Source organism: Sitodiplosis mosellana, unplaced genomic scaffold (genome assembly GCF_009176505.1).
Source record: "Sitodiplosis mosellana isolate CC-2019 unplaced genomic scaffold, AAFC_SMos_1.0 Smas_scaffold_5948, whole genome shotgun sequence".
NCBI lineage: Eukaryota > Metazoa > Arthropoda > Insecta > Diptera > Cecidomyiidae > Sitodiplosis > Sitodiplosis mosellana.
Window position 1 is genome coordinate 426640 of NW_022601190.1, and position 13015 is coordinate 439654.

General features: G+C 36.8%; 1 protein-coding gene and 3 non-coding genes across 4 annotated transcripts; 1 reads left to right on the plus strand and 3 right to left on the minus strand.

Annotated features, from left to right (window-relative positions):
• Positions 1 to 2802: 2802 nt before the first annotated feature.
• Positions 2803 to 2996, minus strand: LOC129573134 (U2 spliceosomal RNA). The gene has a single exon (XR_008688557.1). It is a non-coding gene; the product is annotated as a U2 spliceosomal RNA (small nuclear RNA).
• A 975-nt stretch (positions 2997 to 3971) lies between these two features.
• Positions 3972 to 4165, minus strand: LOC129573135 (U2 spliceosomal RNA). The gene has a single exon (XR_008688558.1). It is a non-coding gene; the product is annotated as a U2 spliceosomal RNA (small nuclear RNA).
• Positions 4166 to 5585: 1420 nt separating this feature from the next.
• On the plus strand, positions 5586 to 12303 carry LOC129573128 (uncharacterized). The gene is made up of 7 exons (XM_055453395.1): positions 5586 to 6008; positions 10223 to 10284; positions 10359 to 10496; positions 10719 to 10952; positions 11076 to 11189; positions 11742 to 11915; positions 11976 to 12303. The coding sequence occupies exons 1-7, from the start codon at positions 5905 to 5907 to the stop codon at positions 12296 to 12298; spliced, it is 1149 nt and encodes a 382-aa protein (XP_055309370.1). The 5' UTR covers positions 5586 to 5904; the 3' UTR covers positions 12299 to 12303.
• On the minus strand, positions 9323 to 9516 carry LOC129573133 (U2 spliceosomal RNA). Its single transcript, XR_008688556.1, has one exon. It is a non-coding gene; the product is annotated as a U2 spliceosomal RNA (small nuclear RNA).
• Positions 12304 to 13015: the final 712 nt, after the last annotated feature.

The window sequence follows — 13015 nt, forward strand, 5'->3', positions numbered from 1 at the left end:
TAAGTGGATAGAATGGCATTGAATGCATTTCTAATTTGGTGTTTTTCCTTTTTTTTCTACGTTTTTGTATATTTTCCTCAGAAATCGTTGATATTTCTAATGACCATTTTTAGCGATTGGCCCATATAGCCAATTCCCTTAAATCATTCGTGCCATTCAAGTGCATGGCATAATGTGCCATTGGTGTATACTTAGAAAGTGTTGATCTGACCATTGAATGGTTTCAGAAGTAATGACTCTTTATATGAGTTGATTATCGATCAAATGTGTGCTGTATGGATGGGCCACCATATATACCTTTACTACCTAGAGACCTGGTGTGAAAATGGTACGCATGTGCCATCGCATTTTCAGTAGCAATTCAACGCAAACAATTACATAAATTACAATTATCGTTAACTAACTCACAATGGCAGAGAGCGCGGACAGAGTAATGCGTGTGGTGTACACGCTTTCATGAACATCAACTCTATCAAACATCGCGGATCCATGAACACATGTTCATATCGTCGAAGTACACACATTCACACCATCATTTCGCACTCTACACACACTCTCTACTCAACTGTGTGTGTGTGTGTGTGTGTGTGGATTCAGTTGAGCTCGCGAGTTGCTCATTCTTTACTCTATCCGTGTGACTATCGCTGATTCTATTGTAATTTATACGTTTACTTGTAAAAGATTTATTAATAATTACAATAAAATGTAAAACGATGGTACCGCATAATTGATAAATTATATGTTATTAAATAAGTAGTCTGAAGGGGCATCAAGAGAGCACATTTCGTTTCAAGCTCCACAGCATTTTTCCCGTGAAAATGACGTTGAACCAACGCGTCAATTCCCACTGCGTGCGCGAATCGAACGAAAGAGAGCGAGAGAGAGAGAGAGAGGAATGCTTTTAACCATTACATTGCTGTGGTGCTTATGACGCGCACCGTTCTTTTCAGAATCATTAGACCAAAAGCCGACACAAGTGCAAATAAACACAAGTTCAAAAGCAATTTTATATTTCAAAGCCAACGATATTAACTGCTTCTTTTTCTTATTCGTTGTTGTTCATTTGTATGGTTCTTGCACGACGGCAGCGACAACGACGACGACCGGCACAACAACAACACCATCAACAAACGTCACACTTCACCAATGCATACTTTGGCTGTGCTTCGCGCGATCGACTTTTCTTCATTTCAATATTCTAATTGCGTTGCAGTGTGTGCATTTTTATAGGTTCCGCGTAATGTATGCACTTGCATTTGCTTACATTTTGCGCAATACGTTGCAAACAATAGGCACGCTTAAACGTTTTTCCCTCAATGATGCACATCAAACATACAACATTAGCCACAGCACTTTAGCACTCTTTCTCATCATCATCATCGCGCCTTTATTTACATTTTATGCTCTATTTTTAGTTGGCTTTTTTTTCTTTCGCTCTCTCCGCTTCCACAGCCGCATTACGAAGTCTTTAGTTAGTTTGTTCGTAATACATGTGCATATATATTCTGCTGTGTTTAGCTTCGACTCCTTCTTCTTCTTCTTCATCGCAATTCTTCTTCAAGAATTGGATCACATTTTTGATGTGTGCCGCAAACGATCTTCGCTGCGCGTTAACCACTGCAAATGTGCTCACGGGAAAGGGTGCTAATTTATTCAATGTCGGCGTTAAATTGATTCAATCTAACATCGCTGTTAACATCATTATTTTTGCTCTATATTGTAAACAACATCATCTACATTGGCCGCCATTCGCACCACACAATGCATACGATTTTGAACTGGATTCTGCGGTCATTTAAGCTTTTTTCCCTCGATATTCTATATCTAAAATTTTATTTATTTTGAAATTTGATTTTTGAAAAACGAAAAACATAATATTAGTCTTGAGTCTCCATCTAGGAAATAGAAGCCGATTCACGTATTCAACACAAACTCAATTATTGGATTTTCAGTCCGGAATTTTACCGACAAAGCACTTATTATCACATACAGCGCCATCTAACGAAAACTTAACCAACTTTGAATCATGCTTTCATTGTATTCACCACGAACAACCAAGTTGAATTTTCGGAATATGACTTATAGAAACGTAACACTTACGTTTTTTTTCAATTCGATTGAATGAACAGTTTGTTCGGCTGTTGTGATTGGAGATAATTTTGAATCAATTTCCATAGCAAGTGACTTTGATGAAAAAATTAAATGAGAAAAGAATTTCAAATTAAATTTAGAAAAATTAGAATTCAAATGAACCGAACCAAATTCCACACATTTCTCTTGATTTCATCGATTGTTAGGGAGTTCAACGACCAAATTCGATTTAGAATAAACATTTGTGCCTATCGAACGTTTACGTCGTTTTTTACCCAGTTTTCGACCGTCTTTTTTTTCATTTTCTAGCAAATTCTTGAAGAAACGAGAAACTTAAACAGAACAATAGCAAAATGCTTCTGTTTATAAATAGGAAAAAGAATTTTTCATGTGAAGAATACAGACATGGATTTCAATAATACGAAATAGAATTGAAATACCAAAACGATATCGACGCACTCGTTGTCGCTGGATGGTAAAAATTTATGGATTTAAATGGAAGAGATGATAGTTATGTTCAAACAAAAAACCTATAATCAATCAATAAGCGTATCCAAAATGAAACTCATCCCACGAACTTCTTCAGTTTAGCAGAGGAAAAATGTCAAATTATGAATAAAAATTCATCATTTCATGTTTGCCACGCATTGAATGAGTCGTTGTTGACGCATTGTTTTTTTTTGTTCGTTCTTTTTTCTTGTTTGTGAGAGAGATTGTTGGGCCGATTCCTCGCTGTACTGCAATACGAGGCCAACCCGCGACAGAGCCGAAGCAAGCTTCTGCACTCCATCTGTTTCCAAAAATCAGTTTAACATTTGTTGTCCACCAATGGTGGAACTATCAGATGTTAAGCTGATAAGAACAGATACTACACTTTGATCTTAGCCTTTAGGCCGAGAAGCGATACCGGACCAATCGCTCTCCGTCTCTCTTATCTTCTCTGTGCATACGTTGCGCTTGCGAATTATAAGCAACGCTTGAGTGTAAAACTGCACTCAGTGCTTCGTTACAGCTGTGTCTACGTACACTCTCAACGTACTGTGTGTTTGATTTGAAGCGACAGATAGACGTTCTATCAGCTTCAGTTTCATACGTTTTTCCTCGTTTGCTTTTTTGAGTCACACAGAGTGTGATGTGCTGTCGATTTGATGATTTCATAGAATTAACCATAATGTTTATGACTATTTTGAATTTGGTTTTCAGGCGAAAATTTCATTATTTTGATTTTCCACCAGATTCCTACGAATACATTTAGTTTTAAGTTAATTATGTACATGAAAATGAATGTTATGATTTTTTTTCTCTTTTCATTGAAAACTAATCGGTATTGATAAAATTTGTATGGTGTGTGTGCCATATGCCATCGTCGAGATAATCGACTGCGTTTAAAAAATCATAGCTATACTGATGTGCATGCCGTTAGACTTCATACGGTGGAAATAGTTAATTAGCACACGCTGTTTTGTTTGATTTTAAGAAACTCACTTAGAAAATCAAAATATACAGACGAAAAAAAATTAAATAGCATCATTAACAATTTTGTAAAATACAAGACGCAACACAAACGGACCGTTAATCTGGAATATACTGACAACCAATACACACTCGCAACAAATCATTCTCAAATACCGAATAGATATTGAATTTTGGTCCCCAATGAATGAGACGCCTGTTGATTGTAACTTTCCTTCTTCCAAAGAAATTAAAATGAAATGAATGTGATTGTAAATGTGACGAAATAGATAATGTCTGAAACAATCAACGCAGTTTTTTTGCTACAAACTGGCAACGGTGGTGAAATATAAACGATCGTTACCACGCATTGAATGAATCATTGTTGACGCATTTTTTTTTTGATTTTTTTTCTTGTTTGTGAGAGAGATTGTTGGGCCGATTCCTCGCTGTACTGCAATACGAGGCCAACCCGTGACAGAGCCAAAGCAAGCTTCTGCACTCCATCTGTTTCCAAAAATCAGTTTAACATTTGTTGTCCACCAATGGTGGAACTATCAGATGTTAAGCTGATAAGAACAGATACTACACTTTGATCTTAGCCTTTAGGCCGAGAAGCGATACCGAACCAATCGCTCTCCGTCTCTCTTGTCTTCTCTGTGCATACGTTGCGCTCGTGAATTATAAGCAATACTTAGAAATAATATTTCGATCGTTATCATAGCAAAACGACAGTTAAGTTGAACAACTTGAATTAGATTTTGTCTCAAAACATTTTCGAGTTCAAAATATTAATAACCGAATTTCGAATATTGAATACTCAATGCTCCCCTTGGTGAGAAACATTTTCAAACAAAAAATTTATACGAAAAAAAACCCTGTTGATTTGAATCGATTTTCGTTTCGTAAGAGCAATGAAATGCATTTCCGTTTCGTTCGGCTCTTTTTTTCTCTAGAAAAGTTCATTTCCATTCTAGTGAGTGTAATTTTAAACGGAACTGCAAAGGTTCATGGTTTTTCTGGCTGACAATTTCAATGTGTCAAATTAACACTGTTTATGAAGGTAGAGAAGAAAAACTTGGCTTGTCTCTCTTAAAAATCTGTGATTCTCCAGTTCCGTTGGATTTTCCACCAGATTCAAGTGAGAATGAAAAGATAAATGCAATTTACATGGATGAAGCAGAATGGAAAAAAAAACAAAACGCACGCATGTTCCATACGAGTTGCACGAGCGGATCTTGACACTTTTCAATCAAACGGACGATACAATGAGCAACCGTACGAATGAAGAAAGAAAAATAAAATAATAAACACTCAACACAAACTATGTCTGATGGAAAAATCTCTTAATTACTCGCCCATTGTCTTCGGCTGCATTCGGGCTGCATGGAATTGTTTACATCGTGATGCGGATTCGCGGCTCTGCCATTTATGCTGTTCGCAGTCTAAATTGTGTACAAATGACAGGTCCAGCCACATGCTTTAGCTCAAGCAAACATTGACGATGATTCTCTCTTTCGCACCCTTTGGCCTCCTCTCTTCTCTCTGATGTACGGTTCATCATGCGGTCGTTGCCAAAAATATCGCACACCGCTGCCTTTTCGTTGTCGTACGCTAATTTCTTATATTTACATTGTCTTTGTTTTTTACACCGAAACAGAAGAGTGAACAGAAAAAACTGTGTAAAATAACATAAGAAGGAAACAAACGTCGTTAGTTTTTGGCAGATACATTGCGTTTGGTTGGAACTTTGCGTTCATACACACACAGCAAGAGAGCACGTCCAATACGCGCGCGTACACATGCATATGGTGCTGTGGTGTAAAACAAAGAATTTTTCACGTTGAAAATCATCTGGTGATCCGGTGATTTTAGTGGGATGATTTTCATTTGTTTTTAACCTTTTGCTTCTTTTTGTGTGTGTTTTTTTTCTTCTTTGCGTAAGTATTGTTTTCGCACCGACCGTATGAATGAATGGGAATAAGGCGTGAAAAATATAAATAAGACTTGATGAAAGCGACAGTGATTTAGTTTGGAAAATTCTGGTCGCCCAATTGCACGTTTGTCGAGGTGATTTTTTAAATTGATTTTTTTTTCGTTTTCAGTTACTTCGATGCTGTGAATTTGAATCTGAATCAAAAACAAATTTCATTGCGTGTCAACGATCTAGAACACTGAATTTAAATTGAATTGTGAAGATTTTTTTTCAAGTGTTCGTTTCAACAAAATAAATATACTACATCCACTGATAGGATTCAATTCGGGATTAGATTACTTATTGAAACAAAAATAAATTGTGCGGTGAAATAGAGGAAATCAAAGAATAGAAACTGTTTTTTCTAAAACATTGACATTTAAAACATGGAATTTGCATTTTGGGCCAAGTTTCTGTTGCCCCTGTATCTATTAGTCATCGATATAGCATCATCAACAGAAACGACAACTGAACAAATTAAAAATTACGGGTAATTTTCAATTCATAGTATTTTTCTAGTTGTTGAAAGTGAAATTTTTAATGCTGAAAATGCATTTTCATAAATTTTTCTGTGTTTTATAAAGAGCAAATTGAAAATATAAATAAATATTGTTAAAAAAATTGGGTCCCTTGATTGAACTAATATTGATTTTCAATAGAAAAAATATCAAGTCGAAATTCGGACGGAAAAAAATGGATGTGGTCTGATTTGAATATCAACTAAAAAAAAGCAAACACTTGGAGTAGTACAAAGGCTGACGGTAGAAATAAGCGAAATATTTTGTCTCTGTAGATTTTGAAGGAAAATGGCATGCAAAATACGTAGTATTGTTAATCCATTTGTGTAAGACGCGGTTGTTCAAAGTTAGAGAAGCGTGAAACGATGACCGAAAAACGATTTCGACACGAAACTGTCGTTCTCAGTCCGACTGAGTCGGTCGGCCCGAATGAGATTCGGGTAGGTCAGTTTTCATGTGAACAGCGTGTCATCCAAAATATGTGTTGTTTTTGCGTAATCATCTTACTCTTCTCCACATTTGTTTTCTCTTTGTATTTCAATAATAATAATTCCCCGTTCATCTTTGTCCGAACAATATCGTTCATCATCTTTCGAAAAACATCCTTCTCTACTTGGAATTCGATTAATCATTCCGCAAATAAGTGAGTAACCGATTTTAATAAAAATGGTTAATTTTTTTCTCGGCGAATTTAAGTTCCACTTTTGCAGCGCCAAATTTAACTGTACCCCATTCCATATGATCGATGTTAAGTAGTCACGTCGTATGTAATTAGATCATGATTTGTCTAGATCGGCGCGTGCATCAACACAATAATTACAGGGTTCTCTATTCGAACCGATCAGAATAGCATGTACACGAGCTGTATGTACAAAGTGATCCCCGCTGAGCGAGAGAGAAAAGTACGATGGAACAAGCGATTGCATGTGAATATTAATTAAATTAAATGCATGAGCCCTTGTAAACTACAATGTTGCTGTTAACTCAATTAAACCGCTCATTGCACTCTCTCATCGAACCGGTGTGTGTTTTTTTTTTTCATTTTCTTTCTATTCGCACGTTTTGCAAACACCGAATTTTCTGACTGAGATCACTAAATCATCGTTATTAAGTGATGATGAGATAAGTGAATCGTTTTCGAGAGAGAATGGGAAAAATTCCGAGATTCTCATTCTAAAAATAACAACAAAATATATGAATCGGAATTATCAAAGGGGTCAAACGGTGGAGCCAATGGAAAAAATGAATGACTGTAGCAGAATGTTGGCCTAAAATTTCGACTGAATTTTTTTTCAATACCGCCAAGCTCTGGCTGAATATAATGTAATAGAATAGAGGTTTGGCCGGAAAAGAGTGCAAGACGGTTACATCGATTGATTCAAAGTCTTTCGATTGATAGAAATTGATTTTTTCCCATACTAAACGACTGGTGGAAATTCGCTTTGAATGCAGATTGCAATGTCAATTTCAACACAATATTTTTAATGATAATTTTGGGTTGGTGCTTATTATGACTTGTTCATAATTGAATTGTTGACTGTAACTGTTCAGCTGGCTACGTAACCACGTGCGATTCCTATATATTAGCATAAGTCAGTGGTTTTTGTTCACATCAGTTTCATAAGTTGTTCATTCATTTTATTGACAGTAGCTGTGTTGTCTTCAGCATTGAATCCAACACCGAAAAAAAGAAAAGAATAATTTTTCGTTGTTTTCACTGTTGTTACATTCTAAAATAAAACATGCATTTGCTGTGGCATTAAATGTAAAAATTATGATAATTACAATATGCGGTGTGAGCGAGCGCGTGAACAAAAAAAAACACACTCAACTGTTCAACACAATTCTTCTTCTCGCTGCATTTTGCATGTATCTACAGAGCAATTAAAATTGAATGTTTGCGCATCGAATGTATGCACTCGGGCTCGCTTGCTCGCTTGCCTGCTCGTTCGCTCATGATGAACGCCCCACGAGCACACTTGATGAATGTGGTGAACAAGTGCAAGTGCAAATGTTGCTTCGCACGTCGATTATTTGATTGTGGCCCAAGTTTAGGCGCGAGAACAATACGAATTACGCAACATACCAGCGAGAGAATTTGTGTGCATATGCAAAGGCAAACGAGAACCACGCGCGTCAACATGGATAGAATATAGCACATTTTGTGATGTGTGTGTTCTTGAGAGTTGGTGCTAGCGATAAAGTCAAAACGTCTACGCATCAGCAATCGCAACGACAACGACGTTGACGGTTGTGGCTTTGGCACAACAACACATCACTGACGTTTTAATATTACATTGCAGTTCGCTTAGATTGACGCTTCGTCTGTGCACGGGGCGGATAAAGCCAGAATTGTATGCTAATTAATTAAGTAATTAAACAAATCTCTTTTTATTGTTTTTTTCTTCATCGTCAGTTGTTGGTGTTCTTGAGTGTGTATTTTTCCACTTCTCCATTTCCGAGCCCTCTCGTGCTGCGTTCTATTCAATAATCTTTTTGCAGCGAATTTTATTTTGTCGCAATTGTTACACTAAATTATCAAGACATGACACACACACAGACAGAGAGAGAGAGAGAGAGAGAGAGAGAGAGAGCTCACAAAGCCGTTGAGTTTCCAAAATTGAATATTTCAACGGGACAGGAGATTCGTGTTAATGTGTTAAATTTTTGCGCTCAAATCGTGTGAGTCATTTTTTTTCGGTTGTTGTTGTTGTATCGCTGCTAAATTGCCCCCGAAACTGTTTCATTCACGAAAAATTCTGACCAACATCAACTGTTTGCTTCGTTAGAATGGATTTGTTTGACATTGAAAAAAAGCAACAACAACAGCATCTCATCTGTTTACCAAACACCGTTTGCAAACTAATTTAATAAGTAGAAGCAAACCAAGCCCGAAAAAACAACAGCTTTTTGAAATATTTTTTTATATTTTTCTTTGGGAAAAAAAATCACACACACACACATAAACATCGAGACTTGGACATTGTGAACTTTATGCGAGTGCGCATCGCATCGTTTGCACCGATTGTAAGTGGCTATTATAAGAGGTCACGCTAAATAGACACACTCACATAATACGAACGCACAACATATGTATATTTCATATTACGGTTATATGATGAAACGGGAAATTAGGTGTCTGAAACACAATTGACGCAGTTTTTTTTTTTTCTCTTTCGTTGAACTGAAAACTAATGTAGAAAAAATAATGAACGATACATATTTCGATCGCCAACACACATTGAATACATCATTGTTGACGCATTTTTTTCTTGTTTGTGGGAGAGATTGTTGGGCCGATTCCTCGCTGTACTGCAATACGAGGCCAACCCGTGACAGAGCCGAAGCAAGCTTCTGCACTCCATCTGTTTCCAAAAATCAGTTTAACATTTGTTGTCCACCAATGGTGGAACTATCAGATGTTAAGCTGATAAGAACAGATACTACACTTTGATCTTAGCCTTTAGGCCGAGAAGCGATACCGAACCAATCGCTCTCCGTCTCTCTTATCTTTTTTGCGCATACGTTGCGCTTGCGAATTATAAGCAACGCTTGAGTGTAAAACTGCACTCAGTGCTTTGTTACAGCTGTGTCTACGTACACTCTCTACGTACTGTGTGTATGATTTGAAGCGACAGATTAGACGTTTTATCAGCTTCAGTTTCAAACGTTTTTCCTCGTTTGATTTTTTGAGTCACACAGAGTGTGATGTGCTGTCGGATTGATGATTTCATAGAATTAACCATAATGTTTATGACTATTTTGAATTTGGTTTTATTGCTTCCGTAAAATGTTGCTGTTGATTCAAGCGTTTTATGAGATCATTGCTACTTGACAGCAGCCAAAAACGATCGAAGCACACAATTTTGATACAAATGAATATTCATTACGCTTTGGAATTTGCAATTCAAATGACTATTTCACATGGAGAATTGCTCAGTTTATTGCTGCCGAAAATGACATTTGGAAAAGAAAATTGTTGAATTAACGACATAATTTGGTTAGAATTAATTATTTTTGGACTTTTTAAGGTATTTATGGTTTTCAATCGAATTCAGCTAATGTTTGCTTTTTTTAATGTGTTTTTGCTTTGCTTTAACATCGAATCTTGACATATCAATTTTTTTTTGTTAAATTTGTTATGCCTTAAAATATGAATCATGGAATAAAATTTGTTATTCAACAGAAATAGAATACGACGAGCCCGAGCTCATAAGGAAAAATCGAGTGCAGAAAAAACGAAACGAGGTTTGTTTCACTCAATACGATTTGCTGTGTATTTTTATCCGATTCTATCCCATTTGAATCCATCGTATTTGCAGAGATACCACAAAAAGAGCTCCAACGAACGGAGGAGCGTCAAGCAAACAGCCCACCATCCGATCCGAGCTATGACTTTGCATTTCGAACACCAGAGTATCAACGACGAGAGAATTCGGACAGTTTGGGTCGAGTGAGAGGTAATATCTGAGAAATACTGGATTACTTGATTCAAATCGATTTAACTGAAAAATTGGCTCATTGAGTGCTATAAAATTTTGGCGTGAACAAAAAAATTCGATGATAATTTTAAACGCAATATTTTGTGTAGTGTAATCAGCACATATTTTGTGTAATTATTCTGCCACTCTAGAACAACATAATATATTGCTGTCTGATGTTTTCTCTCTAAAAATTCACAGGTCTATATTCGTTCATTGATGATGTTGGCGAAAAGCATTTGGTACGTTATGCTGCCAGCGCTGATCGTGGCTTTGAAGTGTTCAATTCAGTTCCGGACGCGTCGCGTTACGTGCAATACAGTGCACCGTTGTATAAAACATCACCGAAGGCCCGCGGTCGTATTGCGTACGAACGTGGTCCAGGCCGTCAATACAAGTTTATATCAGCTGGTCCCGATCAACGTCGTTCAGAAAGTGCGTGAATGAATTTTTTACGTTGCGTGCGTGTTTATGAGAAAAAGAAAATTGTGTATGCTAATGCACAAAATGCAAATTTGGTTTTTTTCTCTTGTCTTTTTTCGTTTTATTCTCGTTAAGGTACCGGACCGGATGGCGTGACACGTGGTGCATTTTCATATCTCGATGACAAAGGCCTCCAACGAAGTATACAGTACATCGCAGGAGCTGGCATTGGTTACCGAATTGTTCAAGGTAAATACGCTTAAATGGGTGTGCAATTGCAAAAGAGAAGGTTGATGGAAAAAATGTGTGCTCACACGTACACATTATATCATCCATCCAACTTAGCGACATACACACATTCAACTAATAGAATAATTCTACGGTTCCCGACCTGTCAACCTACCATGCATATGATGTTGTTGTTGTTGCCATTTCAATTAAATTGTGTCAAAATTGTGCACAATTTTCATTAGATTCGATCGTTTACGTAATCGATTAAAATGTTGTTTCCCTTTAATCAAATGTACAGGCAATGTCGTTCATTGAAGTCATTTGAACCGGCCACCGGTCATGTATTAGATAATCAGCTAGCGAGAGAGAGAGAGAGAGAGAGAGAGAGAAAGAGAGAGATCAAGAGACTGGCTCTTCGGTCAAACTAATACATAAACGATTGCGATGAACGATTTTATATCTTAAACGCTTGACTTTTCTTCCTTTCTTCTCTTTCATGATGGCCCTTCTTGTTCATCGGCTCTTTCACTTGCACATATTCGCTATTGGCGCCCGGTGCTTCATCGAAAGATAAAACTGGACCAGGTACGCATTTGCTCCCTCGACCAGCCGTTGTGGAATTCGGAATTTTGTATCCACGAGGCGGTGGAGCAGCTGGAGCTGGAGCAGGCGGGAATGGCTCGGATGGTAATGGCATACCGGGTAACGACGGGATAGGAGGAAATGACGGACCAATTGGAGGAGGTAAAAATCCGGATATTAGCATTAAATCAAGTGCTCTTCATCATTCACTCAATAATTTAGGTGGTATTGGTGGTCCGGGCGGTGTTGGTCCGGGTGGACTCGATGAAGAAAATTCAATCGATTCTGATGGATTCGGAGACGTTGGAGGTAATCGTGATGATTTCAATGGAAATCAACCGGGCAACGCGGATCGTGATCGAGGTTTTGGCACTGTAATCACCAACTCAGGCGATACATTTTTTGGAATTGCCCCTGGTTCTTCTGCAAGAGCACATGTACAAAACATCGATTTAAAACCATTCGTCGAAGACGCCGCACTTTCACCAAGTGAAGCCCTCAGACGTGATGAACGACGATCGCTGCGCCTACGATTTAGAGGCTAAATAGTAAAAACATTTCAAAATTGTATATCCAAAATCAAATTAAAAATGCAAAAGAAAATACACGGAGCTTCCAACGGAAAATCCATACCATTTTCTAACAATGACAACATTTATTCTTTTTATCATACAAATTTTTTTATCTTTAAACATGTTTCATCATTTTTTTGTTGTTGTTGTTGTATGTGTTTGTGTGTGTGTGTGTGAAAACTAAACATTTCCAATAGTTTTTTGTTTTAGTTATTATTCCTAAATTTCCCTCAATTTGTTTTTCTGACTCACAGCGTTTAGTTTTTGTATTTTTTAAATCAATCGTTTTCATAAAATCTCGTTTATTTTCCGATACATTTGATTTTGCAACTAGCTGTGATGATCATTCACAATATTCGTTTTATTTAATTTTTTCATTAAAAAAAATCACAAAAAAAACATTCGTTAGAGAAGATGATAACAAAAAAGTTGTGAGCAAGAATAAAAATTAGGCAGAATTCATTATCATTGATTATGTGATTTTTTAGGTTCGTTTTTGATTGTCAAATTTCGAATTAAACAAAAAAAAATAGCAATAAATATGAATCGCAAAATTGCCGAAAAAAAATAAATAATCAAAATTAGAAGAAAAGATTATAATATTTAAAGAGAAAAATGCACATAAATTTGAAGTTGAATTGAAATAAAGAGCGAAACAAAGAAATAGAACAGAAAACAAAAACCAACATT